The 23,491-nt window shown below is 36.2% G+C and overlaps 1 protein-coding gene across 3 annotated transcripts in view; it reads left to right on the forward strand.

Annotated features, from left to right (window-relative positions):
• Window positions 1–23,491, forward strand: part of KIF20B (kinesin family member 20B) — a 34,619-nt gene that overhangs the window by 556 nt on the left and 10,572 nt on the right. Inside the window, exons 2-23 of one of the 3 annotated variants that reach the window (XM_069019642.1) lie at window positions 448–517; window positions 1,919–2,075; window positions 2,522–2,608; window positions 2,735–2,851; window positions 3,046–3,184; window positions 5,282–5,466; window positions 6,717–6,765; window positions 7,400–7,594; window positions 8,452–8,563; window positions 9,016–9,087; window positions 9,540–9,686; window positions 10,113–10,275; window positions 11,224–11,478; window positions 12,248–12,387; window positions 12,968–13,118; window positions 14,045–14,270; window positions 14,843–14,904; window positions 15,091–15,210; window positions 16,820–16,985; window positions 19,958–21,155; window positions 22,882–23,020; window positions 23,304–23,426. In XM_069019642.1, the coding sequence (XP_068875743.1) occupies window positions 1,920–2,075; window positions 2,522–2,608; window positions 2,735–2,851; window positions 3,046–3,184; window positions 5,282–5,466; window positions 6,717–6,765; window positions 7,400–7,594; window positions 8,452–8,563; window positions 9,016–9,087; window positions 9,540–9,686; window positions 10,113–10,275; window positions 11,224–11,478; window positions 12,248–12,387; window positions 12,968–13,118; window positions 14,045–14,270; window positions 14,843–14,904; window positions 15,091–15,210; window positions 16,820–16,985; window positions 19,958–21,155; window positions 22,882–23,020; window positions 23,304–23,426 (4,002 nt within the window). In that variant the 5' untranslated portion in view covers window positions 448–517; window position 1,919. The remainder of the gene's footprint in view (window positions 1–447; window positions 518–1,918; window positions 2,076–2,521; window positions 2,609–2,734; window positions 2,852–3,045; window positions 3,185–5,281; window positions 5,467–6,716; window positions 6,766–7,399; window positions 7,595–8,451; window positions 8,564–9,015; window positions 9,088–9,539; window positions 9,687–10,112; window positions 10,276–11,223; window positions 11,479–12,247; window positions 12,388–12,967; window positions 13,119–14,044; window positions 14,271–14,842; window positions 14,905–15,090; window positions 15,211–16,819; window positions 16,986–19,957; window positions 21,156–22,881; window positions 23,021–23,303; window positions 23,427–23,491) is intronic. The other 2 variants (XM_069019644.1, XM_069019643.1) reach the window with 2 other exon arrangements.

The following is a 23,491-nucleotide window of genomic DNA, read 5'->3' on the forward strand; positions in this document are numbered from 1 at the left end:
GTATGTGTGCTGTGACCGTACTTTACTGTGTGCCTCTGGGGATCCCCTTTTAGAGTATTTACAGTTGTAAATTCTATTGCCACAGTTAGCAGGCTTGTAATAATACATCCTAGGATACGAGTACCTCTTAGTGCCTGCAGCCGGGCCATATAGTTGTTCACACCAGAATACCTGAAGTATTTACAATGCTGTGTGACTCAACGTGGTGGCAGATAAACAGTCCGCACCTTGGGCTTTACACTCTGTAAGGGCTTGAACCTCACTCTTCTGACCATTGCGCTGTGCAAATACTTTTTGTTCTGGCTTTGTATACGCAGCTTAATATTTGGTTTTTTCTCCTTAAGGAAAAAGATACAGAATTAGAGCATAATCTTGACAAATCACACTTTAAGCTTAGTTTTAAAGCAATTAAATGTCAGTCATCTAACAAATATATTTCCTGTAAAGGACTGATAAGAGTTTTGCAGTGTGGCTTTGTGTAGCTGATGAATGAGACTTCCAGATCGTGACAGCACAGGTATGTTTCTTTCCAACAGTAGCTTATTCACAGGTCAGTCTTTGTTCAAGCCATTATGATATTTCAGGCCGAGTTTTTCCTGGTTTTCATACAGATGCCTGGACAAAAAAAAAAAAAAAAAGGATTAGAAGAAGCAAAGTAAACATTGGTGCTTAGTTTATGTATACCTTTATCTCTCTTGCAGCCTGGTGGTATTTGTCTAACTGCTGCTTAAAGTTGTGTCTGGCTTTTACAGCCTAGATGAGAAGACTGAGCACTTAAAGTGTTTTGACACTGAAATGCAGACATATCTCAGGTTTTGTGCTGGGGGAAATCAAAATGGGACTGCATTATAGGCAGGAAACCAACACTCTTCATGAGCAAAAGGATTTTGAACCAGCCCTACTCTGTGCATTGCTTTAATGAACACTTCATGTTCTCCATTAATATTTAGTAAAACAATTTATATGCTTTGCTGTAGCCTAGACATGACAATGTAGCACTAAAAGGCTCTTGAATTGTTGTGTCCAAAGCTTCAAAATGTAGGCAGTCATGTGGTAGGTGTCTGATTGCTGGATCCCTTGCTGCCATAGTCTATTAGTAATTGCCCAGTGGATTATTTTAAATTTGATCTGTAAAAAAAACCTGCCACATCACATCTGTAATAATATCACAGGAAAAATCAATAGGAGAGTAAAGTGCAGAAAAAAAATTAATATTTTAAAATAAAAAGCCCTTTTTAAAGGTTATTTTGAAATTTGCATGTCAACTATCAACACTGAATCATGTTACTTTTATTATCTATAGCAAATTTTTACTGCTTAAATTGTGAAATGCACAAAAATAAGTAAATTATAGATTAATAAATTAATTGCTGAGCTGTAAAGTTACTAAAAAGCAATACTTTAACTTGTACTCTGGCATGAGGTTTTCTAATTTACTCATGCCCTTTTAATGCTTAAAATTATCTATTAGTCTTTGGAATGTCTCTGTAATGTGTCTTGTATTAAGCTACATTGTTTTATCTTTATAACACCAAGTATTTGTCAGGTCCTGCAGAGATAACCATGACATTCTAAATGGACACTATAATGGGATGATGAAGTTGATGTGGAGTTCGGGTTTTTTTAAGTTTTATCTTTCTTGTCAGACATGGTTTTAGCAAGTTTGTGGTATGTAAGGCTTTTCCCTGGTAAACATTTCCTTTCCATTTAAAGAAGAGTGACTGTTCCCGATTCATGATGCAAACCCCCCTGCAGACCCCTTCCTCAGACATCAGAATCTTGCTGTGTAAATTATGAATAGGGTGAAGAAAACTTTCTCCTTAAAAAAATTACCAGTTTCACATTGTCTTCTAAGGGGCTTCAGGAGCTCTATGTTTTATGATCAGAGAGCACAAAATAATTTTATTTTCTCTTGTAGAATGGAACCAACTTTGGATAATGAGAAGTTTTACAGACCATCCTATATTGCTAGCATTGAGCCATCTCCAAGAGCAGGACCAGTAAGTGTGGAAGATATTAAAACAGATCTCTCCTCTGAATTTTCTTTGGTTTCTTCAAGCTCAGACACAAGCCAGGTAAGAAGACTTTACTGTTTGGATATTTATTTTTTAAAACATAAGCTTAGTGCTTTCATAGATAAGAATAGCCAGAATTTTACAGGGAAGATGAAAAGCTTCTTTGTTATTTTTTAGTTTGAAAGAGATGCATAGGATTTAGACTAAGTTGTGTGGCACTTGTTGATGCCCTATTGGGCACATCAGTTTTCTGTGGCTGAGGCTGATTGCCAGTTCATAGAATGTTTTTGTTGGCCTGAATTTACATGTATGAGCTGCAACATTAACTTACTACAGCAAACTTCTGCAGGGGTCTAAACACTTGTAAAAATTGATGTAGTAAAGTAGTTTGATTCCTGTGTTATCAAATAAATCTGTTTAAATCAGCCTGATGAAATAAAACTGCTTTGACATGCTAATTATCAAGAAAAGGATCAAATTTCTAACTGTTGTAATTTTTTTTTAAGAGGAGCAGTTTGGAGTCGAAGGGACACATACAAGTCTGCCTGCGTATCAGGCCATTCACGTCACTGGAAAGAGAAAACGGATCACAGGTGTGACATTTATTTAGTTTAAAAACACTTAAAATTTGTTTTGTGGGGTTTTTTTGTTTGTTTTCCCTGTAAGCTGAGCTTTTTTATAATCTCTTCATGCCTGCATTGCTTGTTTCCTTTTAATAGGACTGTGTTTCACTTGAAGACTCAACAAATATCGTACTGAAGCCCCCTCAACACTATTTGAGTCGACTAAGTGAAAAAACTGCAGGACAGATGTTACAGAAGTTTACTTTTTCACAAGTAAATGAGTTGTCTTTAAAAGCTTTTTTATTTTTTTCTGGTACAGATTGTTTTAACTTACATAGTTTGCTTGGTATTCAATAATGTTTTTTAACTTTATAGTCTTTAAGATTATAAACAAACAGAATTTAAAAGATTCTTTAAAAGTCTCTTAATAATTGCTCAAAGTAGAAATATTTCTTGGTAATACTCAGGTGTTTGGACCTGAAACAACCCAAGAAGAATTTTTTGAAGGTACCATGAAGCAACCAGTGCAAGATTTCCTGGATGGATATAATCGTCTTGTCTTTACATATGGTGTTACAAATGCTGGGAAAACTTACACTTTCCAAGGTATGAGTAGAAATGAGTTCTTGAAAGCACTTTTTTTTTTTTTCTTTTTATTAAAGCAAGGCTTACTTCTAGCAGAAACATTGTGACTTTTTCCTGCATTTAAATTGTGGTCTCTATACATTTGCTTCTCTTGAATAGTACTTAGGCTCTTTGAAAGTCTCCTGCTATATCAAATTTAACTGCCAACAGATGGAGTCACTACCAGAGTTAGCATAAACAAATAGTCATATTACTTTGTAAGGCTCTATAATTTCAGCCAGGTACTTGTGATCTTTCTATTTTTCTCCAAGTATCTAGTATGCTAGGGATAAGGGGGAGTTTGAAAAAATACATGTTCTATGGAACAGGATTTGAAAAGTGTATGTCACTCTATACCAGACTATCGTTTTCTTGAGTTTTATTATTATTATAAAGGTTATATGCACAAATAAGAAATATTTGGGTGTTTCAATTATTATAGGCAGGGAATAAATATTTTGAAACATATTTGGTTATTTGCATGTATTTCTGTCTTGGCTTGAGTTCCCAAGCATAATAATATCTTAGGAAGCCTTGTCTCCTGGTGCACGATTTCTGTTCTGTTAAATCTCCATATCCTTTCTGGTCAGAAGATGTCATTCTTCAGTTATTTTTCGAAGCATTTTAACAAACGAGGTGATTTGATTCAAATGGAAACAGTTTCTCCTATAAAGAAATGGCAGATCTGGATGCCATACAACTTATTTTATACAAAAAATAGTAGAAGGACAATGAGTTGTGTCACATGAAACTGATCTTTATTGAAGTGACATTATTTTCTAAGCAGTCCTCTGTTAGCCAGATTATAGCTAACTGCCAGTACTTTGTTATCATTTGTCTGGAGCAATAATAGGATGTTTTTTTCTGTCCTAATAAATAAAGGTAAGTAACAAAAACCCCAACAATTCCTCACGTGTACAGTCCCCTGTGCTTGACTAGTTTGGGGTATATTGTGTGGGGTTTCAAGAATTTTTGATTGACATCTTTTTAGACTAGAAGCTTTTTCATGGTATTGTATTTTTAGGACTTTGATAAAAATTGGCAGGGCAGAATGTTGCTTACTGGGTGCCATGATTTACTCTTCTGTTATTGCACTTGAACATTGGAGCCTGTATCCAGTCAGTGGCAAAGGACCTAAGTGAAGGATGAAGCAGGTTTTCAGGGCTTTTCCTCATTCACTGGTGACTGTTCCTTTGTTCATATTAGGTTGAATTACAGCTGGCATTGCAGCATACAAAAAGTTATTAGAGAGAAGATGAGGAGAAACAAATGTAATGCAAGAGTACCTGAATTTAATGTGGTATTTGGCTACTAGCTAGGGGTCTGAGTGCCAACCAAATTTTATATAAAGTCTGATTTAGGTGACACAGCTAGGGCTGTAACTATTTAATGTCCACCTGTCTCAAAAGCAGGAGAAATTATCAGCCTGAGACAGGACAGTAGTTTCTCTTCCACTCTTCCCTTTTCTCTGGTTTAGAAATCAAATGTAAGTGAGCCCTTTTTAAACTTGCATTTGGATTTAGAAAGATCAAGTGTACACTGAGGCTTTTATTTGACTCCTTGTCTTTTAAGTACAAAACTAGTATGTTCAGAGAAAAGGGTCTGGGGCAGGTAAAGGAATGAGTCTTTGCAAGGCTTCTAGAAACTGTTTTGGAGATTCTGTGGAATTAGTACAGGACTGCAGCTAAGAGATTATTCATGTGTTTTATTTCAAGATTACTTCCTTGAAAGAGTGAAGGCAGCTTATGAAATACAGTTGAAAAATTGCAAATCTTTATCAAATGTCTGTTGGTCGTGGAGTTTTTATTTGTTTTCCCTTAAGGCTAAGGTTATGCAAAATACTCCAGCAGTTTTTGTTTTATGTTATACCCATTGTTGATATAGAGCATGAACTGTTCCTGAAAGCCAAATACTTTTCAAAACTGTAATATTTTTTTACCTTGAGAATACAAAGAAAACTCCATGCTGTAAGTTGTCTCCAAACTCCTCATGTATGCCTTGAGATTTATATTAGCTTTCTGTCCTCATTTATCTGTGTACCATATAATAGTTGGATTTTTCTTTTGTATGTCCTTTCAGGGACAGAAGATGATGTTGGTATTCTGCCAAGGACTATGGATATGCTGTTTAAAAGTATTCAAGGAAAGCTGTACACAGCAATGGATCTCAAACCGTATCGGTGTAGAGATTATATAAAGCTGACTGAAAACCAAATGAGAGAAGAAACTGCTATTAAAAATTCACTACTTCGTCTAATAAAAGAGGTAGAGGAGCACTTCTTTCTATATTCATGAGTACATGCATCTTTAGATGGCTTCATGTTCTTAATTTTCAGTGGGAAGAGACTGGCTGTATTTAACCATGGATGGGCCTATTTGCTGACAGCCAACTGTTCATGTTAGCAGTAAAGTGAGCAGTAGATCTGATGAACCCTGTTCTCCTGGGGATTTTTGTCTTGTGGCTGAATACTTCATGGGCATGTAAACTCTAAGCTTTTTTTCCTTTTTCCTGTGGCTTGGGCACCTGATAATTTATCCTTTGGGTTTACTGGTGGTTAATAAGAACTGAATGTAAATAGTCCCCTCTCTGTTTGTGGGGATGGTATTAGGTCTGATCCTTTGAAGAACCTACTGTCTTTCAGGATACTTGCAAAAAATTAGTAGTTTTGAGGTTGCTGCCCTTTCAGTTGGACAAATATCCTTAAAGGAAGTGAAAGTGTTTGAAACAGCAGAGCTACAGAGCTAGTGGACTTAAAGGTTTGAATAAAACATGGTTTCTGCTGGACTTTTTTCTTACAGCTCACTGTTGAGCAGTCCAGAGAGACACTCCAGTTTAGAATTTGAGTCAACTCCTAAAAGCTGTTTAGTCCAATTACATTTATGGGGGATTTTTGCTTAGTATAACCATACCTTTTTCTTAGTGTCTTAATTCTGAAATGAGTGGAAAAATGTAAAATAAAGCCGAGCATACATTAGGATTTGGAACTAGAAAGGTACTATTTTGATTTTTGTTCTGTTGGTTTTTTAAATTGTTTTTAACAAAAAGAATTTAGCATTTCCCTTGTGGTATGCTAGTGTTGAAAGGAATGGATGTATCTGTTGCCTTGATTTTTATCTGTTAGTTTACTGGGCTCTAGTGTGGAAGGTAGGTGGCAGCAAAACACTGTGACTTCCAAAGCACAGGCGTGAGTTAAATCCAGCTCTGTCAGCCTTCAGAAGGGGCTTCAGAAAAACTTTTCATATGTGTTTGAATGCACCTTCTAGTTTCTGAAACTGTTTATAAGAACAACACTTAAACCTACAAATTTGCTGGCAAAGTTTGCATCTACTGCAAGTGTGGTTTTGGTGGGTGTTTTATGTGTGTATAGCCTAATACCTAGAATTTTTATTTGAAAAATTTATTATGAGATCTACTCTTGAAAAAACACTAAAAAACACCTGAACCAAACCATACCTGTTTTTTATTTCATGTTAGTTCTCTTAAGCATGTTTTAAAGTCTGTTTTCTTTTTGTAGGTAGACCACCAGATTAACACCAACAACAAAGCACCTATGGATTCTAAGGGTATGTTTTATATAAAAGGCTTGCAATTAAAGCTGCCAAAGAAGCTTTCTTAAGGTCAATAACTGACTTCCAGCCTATGTTAATAGAATGACTATTTTTCAATTTTATATGCCTGTGAATTGGATAGCAAGCAAATAATTTGGGCAGAAAACCCAGGGATAAAATGGTTAGAAGAACACCTGAACACACGTTAGATGAGCTGAAGTTATAGCAAAGAAAAGTAGTACCCTGACAGGCTTTTAGAGTACCTATATGTAATTACATTAACTTAATTCCAGCATTTAAAAAACTACCTAAATATTAAGTCTGCTTTAAAAAGTCAAAATGAAGTGTCTTGTCAGTTTGTCTTCTAAAGATATTGAAGAGACTTGGCTAATTTTAACCAAGCTGTATGTGTTCGATAGGATTTAAAAGCAGAAAAGGAAGCAGTAGAGTAGGCGTCTCTTGCAAATATATAAATTAAGTATGTGACTTCCAGATATTTAAGAAAGGGGATGGGAATGTCAATGGATTTTTGAATGGATTAAGTGTTTCTTTAGAAGGTTGCTGTAGTATAAATTTTTACCTATTAATTTTTTAATGACACTTACTTTCCTAGGTCTATAGTGACTTGTAATATTTTTTTACTTGGCAGATTTGGAAGATATCTCAGAAGACTCGGAACAATCTATCACAACTGCAAGAAATTACATCAAGTTTTCTGTTTGGGTTTCATTTTTCGAGATTTACAATGAATGTTTTTATGATCTACTGATTCCTATATCAAATGACAAGAAAAGGAAAACACTGCGCCTTGCTCAAGACATCAAGGGATGTTCTTTTCTAAAAGGTAAATAGAACACATTGCAAATTGCCAAATGTAGTTTGAGAAGTTGGTCTACCTGTAATGATGTTTAGATTAGAAAACTCAAAATAATAATTATTACAATCTACATACAATAGAAGTATCTATACCTTTAATACTGTTTTGTCTTTACTCTTGACTGTAACTGTTAAAAGCCTCTGCACTCCACTGCCATTGTGTCCCTAGATATTTCTTTGAAATGGAAAAAATATTGGAAACAATTGACAAACTTTTTAGTGGTTTGCTTTTTTTCCATTTTCTTAAAAAAGAGGCCAGTAGTTCTTAACTGCATTTATAATTGGCTCAACAGTTTTTTAGATTTTTGTTTCTGGGCTTTTTTCAGTATTTTCTGTAGAGAAGCAGACTTCAGATATATAGTCATCATATTGCAGACAAAATTCTTCTCATCTTTTTCAGTTAAGTTGATGGCCCTGAAAGATAACCATATGACTTCCTCCCTTTCCCTCCCCACCTGACTGAGGTATAAAATAAAGAAGCTGTTCAGACAGTTCTGCCTTGCTGAATGTGACTATAGGGCTTTCTTCTCATATTAGACCTTACTTTTTTGACTTGTCTGTCCTCAGGCTAAGGTTGCTCACTTAATTTGAATGGCACATACTTAATGTGGTAATAGAATGATGAAATGATGTGATGTACTTGCCCTTCCTTTCCTATGAGAGGAAGCATTTTTATGATTTGTCATCATATAACTTCTGTCTGAAGCAGGTGTAGTAAAATGCTTCTATGCCTAAATGTAGTGTCCTTGCTGTGCATACATTATCCCCATAATACTTATTTTGGTAATGTTATCTAAAAAATTATCATATTTGTTCTTCCTGAAGATCTGCAGTGGGTCCAGATTTGTGACTCTAAAGAAGCTTTTAGACTTCTAAAACTGGGCTTGAAACACCAGAGTATTGCAAGCACAAAGCTAAATAATTGCTCCAGCAGAAGGTAAGAAACATTTTGAATAGCATTGGGTATAGGATGGTGTGTGGGAGGAAGGAGAAACTAAAACATGGCTTGTGGTTTTTAGGAAGGGAAGAGGCTTTAACAAGGTCTGGATTTCTAGGTTTCGGTTTTGGTGTCCTTTAGCAGTATGTGATACAATGCTTGATGCCAAAGGGATTCAATCTTTCACTAAGATGAACGTGTACTAAAGCTCACAGTATTTTATCAAATACTATACAAAGCACTTAACTTCATGCCATCTAAATATCTGAGAAAAAAGAAAAATACATATGTGCTACATAAACATCTCTTTAAAAGTTTGTATATGATTGTATATGCTTAGATATGTTGACAAATCCAACAACATTTTGAACAGATGTTGTGGAGGCTAAAATTGTTTTGAAAGTACTGGTCTACCTTATCACTTTTCTGATTATTTCAATTTCTCTTTTTAGTCACAGCATATTCACAGTTAAAGTACTAAAAATTGAAGATTCAGGAACACCAAGGGTGACCCGAGTCAATGAGTAAGTTCAGAACAGTCTTTTGTGATGCAGTTGTGATTTATCTTCCATGTTGATGTATTGGTACTGCACCCAGCACTCACTGGCAGAGCATCCTGCATGTATGGCGGCTCCCCACGTCTACCCTTGTACAGTACTTGGCCCTCTCCCTCAAGCCATCAGGTTGCAATGCTATTCTATCTTGTCACCTCTGTTCAGCACAAAGTTCTGCCAGACATCTTTACTCCTGAACTCATGCAAGTCCCCAGAAGGAAGAGGATGAAGAGATGGATGGGGTGAAATAGGAAGTATGTTGGGCAAATATTTAGCAGGAAATATTTAGTGGGAAATTTGATTAGGGAAGCAAACTTCATAAGGATGAGGAAACGTGATCATTTTTAAAAGTGGGTAACTTGTGCATCTTTAAGCTAAATATTTAAGGTAAATATGGTGATTTTTTCCTTGTGTGCTTTCAGATTGTCATTGTGTGATCTTGCTGGTTCTGAAAGATATACCAAGACCCGCAATGAGGGTGACAGATTGAAAGAGAGTGGAAATATAAATACCTCTCTCCTGACTCTAGGCAAGTGTATTAATGCACTCAAGAACTGTCAACAGTCAAAGTAAGTCCTTTTATGAATTGCCAACTGGTTGTGTTTTTTGGGTATTTCCTACAATATTTAAAAGCTATTGTTTAAAATGTACTATAGTAACACTTAAATTTTTGGCAGAGGAAATGTATAGATTACTGAAGTCTATACCGTAGTCTTGTTGATGTACCAAAGTTATCTTTAAACTTGTTTTGTTTTTCAATTAAATAATTTAAATTATAACATCCTTTAAACATGCTATGGTAGATGTTAGCAATTTTAAAACTTACTTGTTCTGAGCTTGGCTTATCAAAGAAACTTTGGAATAAATTTAAATTTAGAACACCCTTGCCACTAGTGTCATAGTAAGAGTGAAATTTTCAAGTCTTCAGGCAGGATAGCTCTTAATTGACTGGAATTTACTAAACTTCTGATCATCTGTTCTTTTGTCTTTTAAAGGCTGCAACAGCACATACCCTTTCGGGAAAGTAAGTTAACTCATTTCCTTCAAGGATTCTTCAGTGGAAAGGGGAAGGTGTACATGATAGTAAACATAAGCAAATGTGCTTCAGCATATGAGGAAACACTCAATGTGCTAAAGTTCTCAGCCATTGCACAAAAAGTAAGTGTGTTATAGTCTGTCTTGTTGAGCAGTAACTTTGATTTGCTTTAAAGAGCAGGTTCTCTCACTTTTACTTAATTACTGGATTTTTTGGTCTCATGTTGCAATCATATTTCTAATTACACTGGTTGAGCTTTATCTCCTAGAGCTTTTAAAAAGGCTTTATTGGGACATTTTTTTCCCTTTGCAGTGTGGGGGTGGAAGCATGTACTGAAAATTTGTAATTCCTAGGAAACATCCAGCCTAATAAGAAACTTATTATATTTGGGAGAATTCCCCTGAGATTTAGGTAAATTTCTTCTGCAGGTACAGCATGCTCTCACTTCTAGCTGCCCCATATACTACTGCTTTCTTAACTTGAAATATTGCTCACCTGAAATGTTAAAATGAGCACCAGAGAGTGTGAAAGATCATCTTTATGTTCACAGGGGCCTCAGTGGGAAGGTGGAAGCAGAGTTAGTAGGACTAAGTGCAGTGATGTATCTTTGGCAAAGTTGGAAGATAAAAGTGTGGAACATCAGTGCTGTAGCTTTAATGGAAGTCATGGAAAATTTTTGTTGACAGTTAAGTCCATACCTTTGGACAGGTTAAGAACAATACCAGAAGGAGCAGACCATAGGGGTTATAGAGCTGTTAAATAGATTTGGTAGGATGGCATTCATGTAATGCAATTGGAAACTCAGACTACAGGAAATGGACAGTCTGTTGCTGCCTCTTGTAGGTTATCCAGCTAGTGAAACTTGGTGTTCCTGGGCTCAAAAGAAGGGTTAGGCTATAAAGTGACAACTTTGTACTCTAGCTGGAAACTGGTCTAAGTAGTGACTCTGAACAGAGGATGAGCTGGGAGAGGGCTCTGCTCAGAAGACCTATAGGAGAGTGCAGCAGGTCTTCAAAGTGCCAATGGAGCTTTAAAAAATAACAACTTTCTGGTTTTGATTTTTTGGGTAGGTTTTAGTTATGGACACATCTATTCTTCCCCAAGATCAGTCATTTGGCCAGAAATTGGCAGGAGAATCATCATTGCTTAATGTCACTAGAATGCCAATCCCAAGGAAAAGAGGTACTATCCTATGGGACAGAACCTTGGAAGATGTGTTTGAAGATGATGATGATGAGATGGAGGAGCAGCCCAGTGTGCCAAGAGAAGAAGCAGTGCAGGAAAATGAAGGAAATGAAGTTGTTATTGCGAAAGAAAAATATATGGTATGTGCCAGGGCTATTTTAAGAATTAGTATAGCATGGAATCTTGAAGCAATGTGTTCTGGTTTCTTCCATCTCACCCTTTCTTTTTTTTTTCTTCCCCTCCTCACCACCTTATTCTACCTAAATCCAGTGTTTAAAACTATAAGTGGGATTACTTATAACTTGGTGCTTATTGTGGGAAAACTATGAAATGTGTCGAAGTGCAAACTGAGCAGTAAGAATTGCAGCATTGGCTTTCTCTTCTTTTGGTATCCTCTGGTCAATACACAGGAAATATTACCTGTTTTTTACCAACACAAAACATTCTTCCTTTGTTATTTTATGCACAAGAAAACTCTGGACACTGTTCTTTAAGAAACAGCAATTTTAGTCACTTGTGCAGAAGACAAGGAGTAGGGAACAGAGGATTAGAAACCGTTTTGTGGAGGTTTCATTAATACCCGAAAAGGTATCTGGAAAAAATCTGGAAAAAAAGGCCAAATTCTGTGGATCTTAAGCCTGTCTTTAAAGATAACTTCAAGAATTTTTGTGATAAACTTGGTGTTCTTTGGAAATACCCACTCTGTGCAAACCTAAATTGCTGTGTTAGTACCAAACAGGTAGTTCAATCTACTCATAAATCCTCCTGTTTATGAATAAGCTAATAAAAGAAATGGAAAAACTTTTGCCAGCTGCAGAGTAAAGTGTTGTAGTGTTAGAGGAATGGGAAAAATCTCACTTGTGGGAAAGTATTTCTTTATGAAAAGCATAATACTGATTGTAATTCTAGATGCTGGTGAGTCTGGTACAAGACCTGAGGAGCAAACTTATTACTGAAAAGAAAAATAAGTTACTGCTGGAAATAAAAATTCGTGAAGAAGTGATACAAGAATTTACCCAATATTTTGCCGAGCGGGAAATTGATTTCAAGTAAGCTGTCTTTAAGTGGTTTTAAAGTTACTTGTTAAGAAAGTGAAAGTAAATTTACTTATTTATTAAATCTCTTGGTTGTAAGAGACCACAATCTTAGATCTGATCTTCTACTGCATCAGCTAATGTGCTGGTTTCTGTTTGGATTATGAGCTCAAGAAAAATGCTCTGTAGAAGAGGCTTTGATTTTTCTGTGGGATGAGTAGGAATGTGTGTGTATAATCTGTAAGCAGTGTTTCTTCCTGTAGAACTCTTTCTAAGGGAAGAGCTGCTTTGATAAGTTGTCTGTAGAAAGAATGATGTGCAAATTCTTTGGTTCCCTTTTGTTTTAGTGATACTCCAAACATACTCTGTCTCAAGCAGCTTAGAAAAAATGCTTGTTGTTAAGTGCTATCCATAATCTGTGTATTTGTTTCCCTCTTGTTCTTCCTGCGTGTGTGAAATATACTTCTGGTTTAGGGTAGCAGCATTGTTTTGTTGTGCCAAAATAAAGAAGAAAGCATCTTTGTACGTAACTGTGCTAATAACTTTGTGGCCTCTCATAGCTAGCTTTTAGTTGACTTATTTTTTTCTACTCTAGAGAGTGCCTTTCTCACGAACGAGCACAGCTTGAAGAAAATTCTGAGAAACGCCTGGAAATCTTCAAGGAGCTTGTCAATAGTTATACTAAAAATGCAGATGAAAAAAGTAAATTACAAGATCGGCCTTGCAGTGAGCAAGCTGGACCTCTGGTATTTTTATCTGTCTGCCCCAAATGTGCCTTTTACTAACTACCTGTTATGGTCATGGTATTTCTCAAGAGTTAGAAGGATGATTTCAAGGAATTGCACACACTGTAGCTGTGTCATCAGCAAAGATATATTTATCTTCTTTAATAGATGAGGTTGCTGAGCCTTGGGATTCAGGAATTTTTGGGGTTTTCTGCATTTCTCCAGCACAAAGAGACAATTGTTCTATACAAAGAAATTGGTGGGAAAATCATTTTTTGTTATATAAAACCCATTGCATTTAGTGCCTATTTAAAATCTTTGAGGCTGACTGCTTAGGCCCCATATATGGACTGTGCTGGAGTAGTCACAGAGACTTCTCTCTTAGGACAGTAGTTGCTACAACTGAAGCAATGAGAATTACTTATCCACTTAAGCCATACCTTGACTCTTGAGTTTCAAAGTCTTGAGACTTTGAAACCCTTTGTTTTTAAAAAAACAGAGGGAAGATATAAAGTCAGTCTTTTGGGTATAATTTAGTTATAAGTTACTGCAGATTTATTTGACCTCACAAACTTTTCCTGTTATATGAAAATTCCAGATGTATTCCTTCTAAAACTGTTTGCATGCTCTGTTCATTCAATATTCTCATTGGTTTAAAATATGCTAACTTTTATAGTAAACTTGGATGGATGTGGAGATATAAAGGGGAATGTAATGGTGGGTCATTAACTGCTATAAAAATAAAGTAGCTCTTGGTACTGGAGACCAGTGTGTGAATGTAGGCAGAACCTGGCAATCAATGCATATGAAACCACAAGATGGTTTTAAAGTCAGAAGTAACTGTGCTTATATATTTGAACTCCTAGTGATCTTCCATATTTTCTGTAGAAATAGTGGCTTTTGTGTAATTATTTGCCACTTCTAAATGAATATAAATTATCTTTCAGAATGAAGAAAACAGCACAAACACAGGTGCCTACATTGATTTTGAGGGTGTTATTGATTCTCTGCAAAATGATATCACTGATATCAAAAATCAGGCAGAAGCAGCACACCAGTACATTGTGTCCCTAGAGGACCCACAGGAAACTATAGGTTGTCTTGAAAAACAGCTGGCAAAAATAACTGCAGAACTAGTTGAGACCAAGGAAGAGCTGGAAAAGAAAACCAAAGGTAAGCTGGGTCTAAGTGTGATGTGAAGGACACAAAAAAGAAATGACTGAGTACTGTAAAACAGGAATAATAATCTAGTTGAGCAGGATTATGTAACCAAATCATATGTATAATAGTGGTAATCTATTGTTTTGTGTATGTTAAACAATTCTACAGGCCTTAGTGCATTTTTGAGATGAAACTTAAAATTGTCAATTGCAGACTTAGGAATTGTGGGGTAAAACATGAAAGTTACTGATTTCCTTGTTGTATTGTAATCCCTGTACTTCTCTATGTTTTGCTGATGCCATGTTTTCAGACATCATGTGGAACTTTGATGGAGGGAAAAGTAGCAGTACCTCATAGTGATCTCAGCAGAGGTCTTGTGATACAATCTGTATTTTGTGTGGGTTGCAAGTCCCGATTGTCCAGTTCAGAAGTCATAAACAACTTTTGAAACGTCCTATAAGCAGAAGTCAACTTGAAAATAAATGTATTCAGAAACTACTGAAGTACCAGAAGACACAAAGAAATGGGTTACTGAGTAAACTGTGATGGCTGATTATGTGATGTAGGCTTTTTTCCTGTTACAGGCTTTGAAACACAGAGGATTAAATTGGATGAGTCTGCTGAGCAGCTTAAAGAAGCAACTGAGGTAACTTTCTCAAAAAAGACTTGTGCAAAATTACTTGCTTTAATTCTAATTTCCAATAACTTAAAATGCTATTATACTATGCTTCTAGCTTTTTTTTATATCAAGCATAGTTTAACTGATCTTGCTTCTAAAAGCACGGTAGAGTTCAATTTAACACTGAACTACTTTTTTTTTCTCTTTTTCAAGAAAATGAATATACAAAATGAAAGGATTCAAGAACTAATTGACATTGTGAAGCAAAAAGATGAAACTATTATGAGACTACAAGGTCAGGTAACACGTTCAGAAGAAATCATAAAAGACTATGTAAGTCTTAAGCATCTCTATGGTATTTATACAAAAAAACCTTACTATGTCTTTATAGTGGATGCCACTTTGGAAAATTGGAGTTTTCTTTAAATAATTGCTGTTGAAATGATAGCAGGTCAGTTGGAATTGAAACTAAAGCCAAAGTAAAATGTTTTCGGGGTGTGTGTAAATACTGGGACTTTCAGAAGCAGTGATCTGAAGTTGTTATTGGAGGACTCCTGGTGAGACTCTGAAGAGCCATTAAATAGAATAAGACCACCTCAAACTTTGAAGAGTTAAACAGTGGGAATAGAGGAAGTTCATCACTGTCTCTATTTTTTGCCTGAATGAAAGAAGAGGAAAAGGAGGTTTTGTTGCAACAATGGGTCAATTGTAGTTGAAGTTAGAATCTAAGAATGTAAAAAAGACAATAATTTTCTAAATTGGAGGGGGGAAAAAAGAGTGTATTCCACCCACTACCAACATGCTTGCACACTTCCAAGGGAAGAGTGTTAATATGAATGTATTGAGCAGAGTTTGAATTAAGAAGGTATGACATAGGTATTTCTGCTTTTGATGTGATTAATAACACTGGAGTTATCTAGTCTAGTGGTGTCTGCTGAATGACAGAAGACTAGCTTGGCTAAATGTATACAGGTAAAAAAAAATCAAAACGTGCTATTAGAGGTTTTTTGGGATATTTTTTTTTTTTTTTTTTGAGCCTGGTGTCCAGTAACCTGAAGTAGTTTTGAGAACATTTTAAATGAAACTTAGTCAGTACTCTGATCCATTTCTCTTACACTGTAAACTCAAAGCTTTGGCCATACTTAATCTTGTGCTCTCTCTCTCTCTGCCCAACAGCTGCTTAACTTGTCAATAGCAAGAATGCTCCAAGAGTGAGTGGAGTTGTGATGACTTACTATTACTGCTCCTTCCAAGAGCAAGGCTTTAACTGTCCAGTATTTCTATGAGGCTGTGTGGCATTAAATGTTAAACATGACCACAAATCTCAACTCTATTCTATAGTCTATTGTGGTTTTTTTAATGAAGTAATTATAGATGAATCACTGGTCCTTGACAACCACGTGGCTTGCCACTTGCGTCATCTTGCAAGTAAACAACTTTTTTTCTTAGTCAAATAGATATATGAAGTATGTATGGCAGAACTGACTAGGCTTTCAAATCGCATCAAATGTGTCATGACAAAAATGATTTTTGGCTTTTCTGAAGGCTGTTAAAGCTCCCAACTCTATCAACCATGATCAGAAAGGGATACATTTGTAGAATTGTCTGTGTGCGCTTTTAACAAATTGGGAATTACATCAACTCTTTTGACACTGGTTTTCAGATGGTAAACTAACTCCTCTTAATGTGAGTCTTGCATTTTGTAGGTCTCTAGTCTCTTGCTCTGATTCCTGTACAATGCAAAGTATTGTGTTTCTTCATATCTGAAGGTGCACCAGCTCTTGGTGTAACTAACTTATCTGTCACTGACTTTTTTCCTCTGACAACCCCTGTGCACCTTACCCATAAAGTTTTGTAAAAATATTTGTAAATAAAGAGATACTAAGCCTTCCAAGTGCTCAATTTGCACAGCTTCTAAGCAATTGATCTTATTTTAACACAGGAGAACACTTTGACTACCATTAAGAGAAAATTAGCAGAAAAGAACTCTAAGGAAGTGATTGAAAGCAGCCAATTCAAGGATTGTGTGGAAACTGTATTGGAAGTGGGAAGAAAACGTTGCTTGGAAAATAAGCCTACTGCAGAAGAAGAGCCACCTACAAAGAAAGGTACATTTTCTACCATCACTCAACAGCGGGCCTTCAAAAAAAGTTTGATTACTATTCCAGAACAGAAGCAAAAAGCTGGGAAGCATAAACATTATGCTCTGAGGAGGAAATCTGCTCTGTTACACTGTAAAAGGAAATAACTGTTCTGTAAATGTAATCTCTTTTGCAGAGGGCCCTATATCGTTTACTCCTAAATGCTTTAAATAAAAGTTAGTTTTTAGACTCTTTCCTTTCTGATGCTTTTTCTTATCTGTGTATATACCTGCATACCCAGCTGTAGTTTTCAGGCAATTTCTTAACAGTTGTTGTTGTACTAAATTTTCTGTTGCTGGACTTCTGAGAAAGTAGCAACTCCTGCTCAAGTTTTTGCAAATTGCCTAAGCAAGCATCAAAGGTGTCAATGACTTACTGAATAATCAGTAATAGTAAGTGCTGTGAACCCTGATATTTCATTCTGTGTGCATGTTGTGAACACACCAGCTCTGGTGGGGCTGGTAAAGGAGGAAAATGAATTTTACTTCCATTCAAGTGGAAAGCTTAAGTCCACAAATGGCATATTTTGTATAGCTCTCATGCTTGCACTTTCAGTCTTTTTGCGTTTCTTGCTTTATCTGTCAACTTATCAGATGAATAAAGTCTGTTAATAAGTGGGCTATATGGGACTTGTGCAAAATGGTATTTGTAAGAGCTGTCTGCCTCTAGCTTGACCTCAGGGCCCATAGAACTATGGAAAGCATATGCAAAAGGAAGGTGAAAGGCCTTTCCTTTCTGTAAAAGGAGAATTGTCAAATTCACATATTCACAGAAAAATGAGGATACAGTGAATAAACTGAATGTTGGACTGTGATTTATTACATTGTGCAGTGAAAGAACAAGGGAGCACTCACAGTAGTACATCAGTCTTAAGTTTATGGAGCAAAGAGTTCTAATCAATGGGGTAACATCAGGCACTAGTGGGGCTCCCCAGAGCTCCATAATGAGCCCAGTTCTCTTCAACATCTTCATAAACAACTTGGATGCAGGACCCAAAGCTATCTTAAGTTTGCCAGTGATAGCTGTTGACTCCCTTGAAAGCAGGGAGGCCCTGCAGAGGGATCTAGAGCTGGGCAATCACCAACCCTACGAAGTTAACAAAGACAAGTGCCTTATTCTGCACCTGGGACAGGGTAATCCTGGCTCTAAGTACAGACTGGGGAGTGAGAGGCTGGAGAGCAGCCCTGCTCTTGATGATCATTGAAGGTCTGTTTGAACTCAAGATCTTCTAGGATTCCATTAACAAAGCACTTCATGCAGAAGGTACTGAACCTCTAATGTTTGCTGCCCTAGAAGGTGGGGAGAGGCAGGTAATTCTCAGACGAGGTAACAGCCAACAGGTTCATGTATAGAGACTGAAAGAGTTAAGAAGCAGTATAGTCTCAATTCTTCAGTGTCAAGAAAAGTCCATGGAAAATGGCTGGGCCTGCCAGCAGTAGCAAAAGGAGATAAAAATATTAGTCTAGGTCAGCTGATGCTGTGGGATCCAGTAGGGCATTTCTGTTGTTTGTACAGCTTGAAGTAAGTGTCATTTGAAGCCAAGACTAGTGACTTTGGCAAACCATGTGTTAAGACGCCTCAGGACCTCTCCCTTTTAGTGAAGTTTGCAAAACTCCAGTCCAGGGAGAGGAATATGTAATATTTTGTCTGATCTGTTTTCTTAGGATTACACAACTGGGCTTTCAAAGAAAACCATTTCCAAATCAAAATTTTTAATCTTGTAGGATTTAAAAATATGACCTTATATGCTACAGTAAAGCTGCTGTTGTGGCTGAGCTAGCAGAAGCCCTTGATGTATCCTATTAACATAGGAAAACTATGGGCAAGCAGGAGCAAAGTGTCCTGTTGGCTTTGATTATTCAAAAACCAAATTGCTATTGCTAATGTTTCAGAATGGCCTTTTGTTAGCGACTCAAATTTAGTGACTATACAACTTGTTGGCTCTGTTCAGAGGATATTTCCATGCAGTATGCAGGTGCTCAATGGTCCCAAAGTGAGATGGTTGCCTAACTAACTCTACCTTACTGTAGGTGCAGTACTCACAAGAATCCATAGCACCTTCCTGTAGTGCATAGCTGTGATGGCCTAATCCTTAGAGGTAGTCAGGCTTGATTTAATAGTAAAATGTTACTAAAGGAACACAACTGGATTCTTAAACACTTGTGTGAAATACAGCTGGAGTCAGTTTTGAAAGTGATGAAATACATGTGGTTTTAGTTAGAATGGCTCATTACTTTGTTAAAATAGTCTTAATAAAATATGGAAATTTTGGATTGGGATGATATGTTGTAAATCTTTTGGAGAACTTTACCTGCAACGTATTAGGTGTGGGCATTAATAGTTATCCTTCTATCTCGTTTGGAAACCTATTGAATACATAAGAAAGGAAGGTTTCAAACACAAAGCCAAAAAAAAACTTGTGCTGGATTTTTAGCTTTGTTTTTAAAGTAAGGTGATATAGTGTGCATAAAACTTCTCAGAAAAGCATATGACACCATTGCTTCCCTAAATGCAGGATGGGTAATTGCTGGCTCTATTTAAAGAGATTGTTGAGTCAGTGGAGGTGGAAACTGGATATCACTGTGAATGTTATCTAGCTCATAGGCATTGCAAATACTAGTAAAATTAGCTAGATTTTTCTGCTAGTGGGGCAGAAGAGAAGGTTGGAATAGAACTGTAGCAAATTTTTTTTAAGTCTTCTGGACACCTCTTTCTGCAAGTTATGCCTAGAAGTCCAAGAGGCACTTTATTGCATATAAAACATCTCAGAGATTTATAACAACTTCCAGGTTCTAAAATGCTCTAAGAGTCTGGCTTTTAGGTGGTGCTAATTTTCTACACAGCAATTACAATTTGATGTTGTTAGTGACTTGATTTTAATTAGCCTCACCTATATGGGGATTTATTTGTTCTTGATGTTATTTTGGTTTTGTTTCTAGGAGATAAGAGGGAGAATTGGGAAAATTACTCTCTTGATCTAAAGAGAGCTAATAATTCTGAGACCTACATGGAAATACTAGCACTGAAGGAAAAAGCAGAAACTTTAGAAGGTCAGATGGCTGCACTTGAAGAACAATGCCAAAGAGAAAAAAAGGAAAAAGAAGAGTTAAATCAGCAGATAGCAAGCTTGCATCTCGAGCTCTCTGCTTCTGAAGAAAGGGCTGTTGGTTTAAGTGGAGAACTTCAACAATGTCGAGCTGAATATCAGGAGACTGTTTCTGAATTGGACAAACAGAAAACCATAAATAAGGAACAAGAAGAGAAGATTATTCAGCTAAATAACGATGTAAGAGGCGCTAAACAAAATATAATTGATAAAGTGTCGCAAATTAAAACAATGCAGTCCCAGGTAGATGAATTGTATAAATGTCACTCAGAATCTTCTGCTGTGGATATAGATTCAGTTAACCTAAAGGATTCCTTAGACCCTCAAAAAGATGAATCACAAACAGCTCAAATGAGTCCTCTATCCATGCAGTTCCAAACTGCTTCTACAGCAGATCTGAGACAGGAGAGCTCCTTTCACCACAGTATTGAAAGTATTTGGGAAGAATGCAAAATTATGATTAAGGCTTGCTCACAAAAAAGTCATCAGATTCAACAACTACTTCAACAAGTTGAAGACTTAGAGAAGAGACTTTATGATAGTGAGAAGTACAATAATCAACTAAAAATAAAATTAAATGAGATTACAAATCAAGATCATCATTCTGTAAAGGAAAAAGATCTTATGAATCAATTACAAGAGCAAATCCGGAAGAAAACCCAGGATTTTGAAAACAAGGCTGCAGAAGATCAGAGAGTAATTGCACAGTTTCAGGAGAAAGTTACCAGCTACGAGGGAAAAATAAGAGATCTTGAATGCCTGTTGGAGGCTTTTAGGGCAAAAGATGACAGCATGAGAGAATTAGAAGAAAAACTAAGAGAAAAAGAATCTACTATTTTAAATCTAGAAAGTAATACAGTAGCTTTGCAAGAGAAATGTACCAGTTTAGACAAAAAACTGAAAGAACTCAATAATCGAGAAGAAAATCTGAAGGATGAAGTTGTGCAGTTGATGAGCAGTTTGGAGACCATGAAACATGTTCTTCAGGAAAAGGAGAAAAATGAGTATGAGCAAGTACAGTCTACAGAACTGTAAGTAAATAATGAGATTACGCCTAACCCTTTGAGAATAAAATTAAGTTAAAACTCCCTTATGTCAACATCAGTTTATTTTGACATAACACATTTGCATGTTTATAAACTTGATTAACTAAACTGCTTCTTTGAGAAGTTTGAATACACTACTTGAATTTTATATTTGCATATTCTGCTGGCTATGTTTTCCTCACATGTTTGTATATTCTTTCAAAAATAGACATCTAAATCCTGTGGAACTATTGTGCAGGGAAATAGGAGCATACATTGAAATTAATTATTTGGGGATTTCTAATAGTTTTGTTGCAGATACTTTCTGAAAGAAATTATGTAGTATAAAGTTATATCCTGTAATGTGTATAAAAGTAGGATATGTTTTCTTTGGAAAGGACTGAATGGTAAAAGGAAAGGAAAGGAAGGAAGGGGGGGGAGCAGATGATAAATAGGTGGTTTTGGTAATAGCTATTCTACTGTAAGACTCAAAGGAATAATGGGTGTTGATGCCTGAGATGGCCCCCTAAAAACACAGAGACTAGACAAGAGTAAGAGAATAAAAGGAGGTATTTGTTTGAAGGGCCTTCAAAGGTACACCCTGGGCAGTCAAAAGGCTACACCCAAGATGGACAATGGGTCACGGGTTCTTCACCCTTTTATAAGTTTGGTCCATTTGCATCTCAGGGTTAATTCTCCAATTATAGCCTCAGTTCATGATTTAATTACCCCAAGTTGCCCCCCCCCTTCAGAGGCATTTAGTTTACACATTTTGGGGCCTGCTGTCCTTGAGGTAGAAGCCTAGAGAGGCTTGTTATTTCTAACCAGCATGAGAAAACAGCAGCTAACAGCCCACAAGAAACTTCAGAGTTGCCAGAGTTGCACACTAGGCAGTAGAGGATTTAAAAAATATAAAAGTTAAAACCTAAGGTATCAGTGTAGAGGGTAGAACTTTCCCTAGCACCCTCTACTTTTTAAATCTCTAAGAAATAGGAGATTACATGTATCTGAGAGATTATATTTGCTATATTGCAATTATGTAAAAATAGCTTTAAGATGCTATGTAGCCCTTCTCCTGGCTATGGTTTCTTTAGTGCCAAACTGCACATGCTCCAAAGGACAATCTGGCATGAGGGTCTGATGATCCCCAACCCTGTGCTGGTGAGACTTTGAAAGGATTTCTTTTTGTGAGGCCTTGTATTGTATTGCCAATTATAGGACCTAAAAAACCTTCCTTTAGTTAGTTTAAAAGTCCAATATGTCTTCCTAGAAACTTTTTGAAATAAATGTGATCACTTAAAAATAAACCCATCAAACTTATTGTTTACTTTGCAGAACTTGTGATGGCAGGAGTTATTACAATGTTATTGTTTTTTTCCATTTTTCTTTTTATTTATCTTGATACTTACAAGAACTGGGATGTAGTTATCAACTTTAAACTTATTTGATATTAACCTTGGGTTTTTCTAATTTGTAAGGTCACCTAATGACAAAAATGGTTGCTCTACTGTGCTTAAAAGATAATATTTAAAAAAATTGAGTGTTCAGAAGTGAATCTGAGCAGTTTGTTTCTTCAAGCTCATATAATAAGAAATGGAAATCTAAACATGAAATTATAAGGCTTGTCACTGATCTGATAGAGCTGAGGTTCTGTTTGCAAATAAAACCAGCAAAGAGCCTGAGTTAATATATAAGACTAATTTTATCTATGTCTCTTAATTTCTAACCCAAGGCTACGTAAAGATCTTTCTGAGAGCTCTGCCCTGGTTCAAAGTTTGAAAAAACATTTGCAGAGGAAAGAGGAAGAATACACAGATTTGAAAGAGAAGTTTTCTGATGCCAAGAAACAAATTAAGCAAGTACAAAAAGAGGTTGGTAACCATAGGCAAAATGTTTTTGTGCAACTTTGGACTTCTGTTAGTGAAACCTGTTTTCACAAATCTCAATCTATGGATGTTAAAAGAGACTCATAGTAAGGCTATTTTGAGTGATACATTTAGAGTATCTTTGCTTGTGCACTACCAGCCCCACAAATTTAGTGAAGATGCTTGCAAAAATTTGACTCTGATTAAAGTAGTTGGTTATCTAGGTAACTTACAGAGATTGTAAAAGGCTTATAACTAAATATAGGTTTTGCTTGCTGTCTTTTTGCAGGTGTGTACAATGCAAACTGAGGAGAAATCCCTGAGAAAACAAGTTAATGAACTTGAGAAAATTAAAAAGCAGTTTAGTGAAGAATTAGAGTTCAAACAGCGCACAATCCTGCAACTTAAAAAGGTATTTTGTTTTCTAAAATTTTACCTGCTCTTAATTTTCTAACTAATCTACTAACGAGGCAAGTT

The sequence above is a fragment of the Aphelocoma coerulescens genome, chromosome 6 (genome assembly GCF_041296385.1).
Source record: "Aphelocoma coerulescens isolate FSJ_1873_10779 chromosome 6, UR_Acoe_1.0, whole genome shotgun sequence".
Taxonomy (NCBI): domain Eukaryota; kingdom Metazoa; phylum Chordata; class Aves; order Passeriformes; family Corvidae; genus Aphelocoma; species Aphelocoma coerulescens.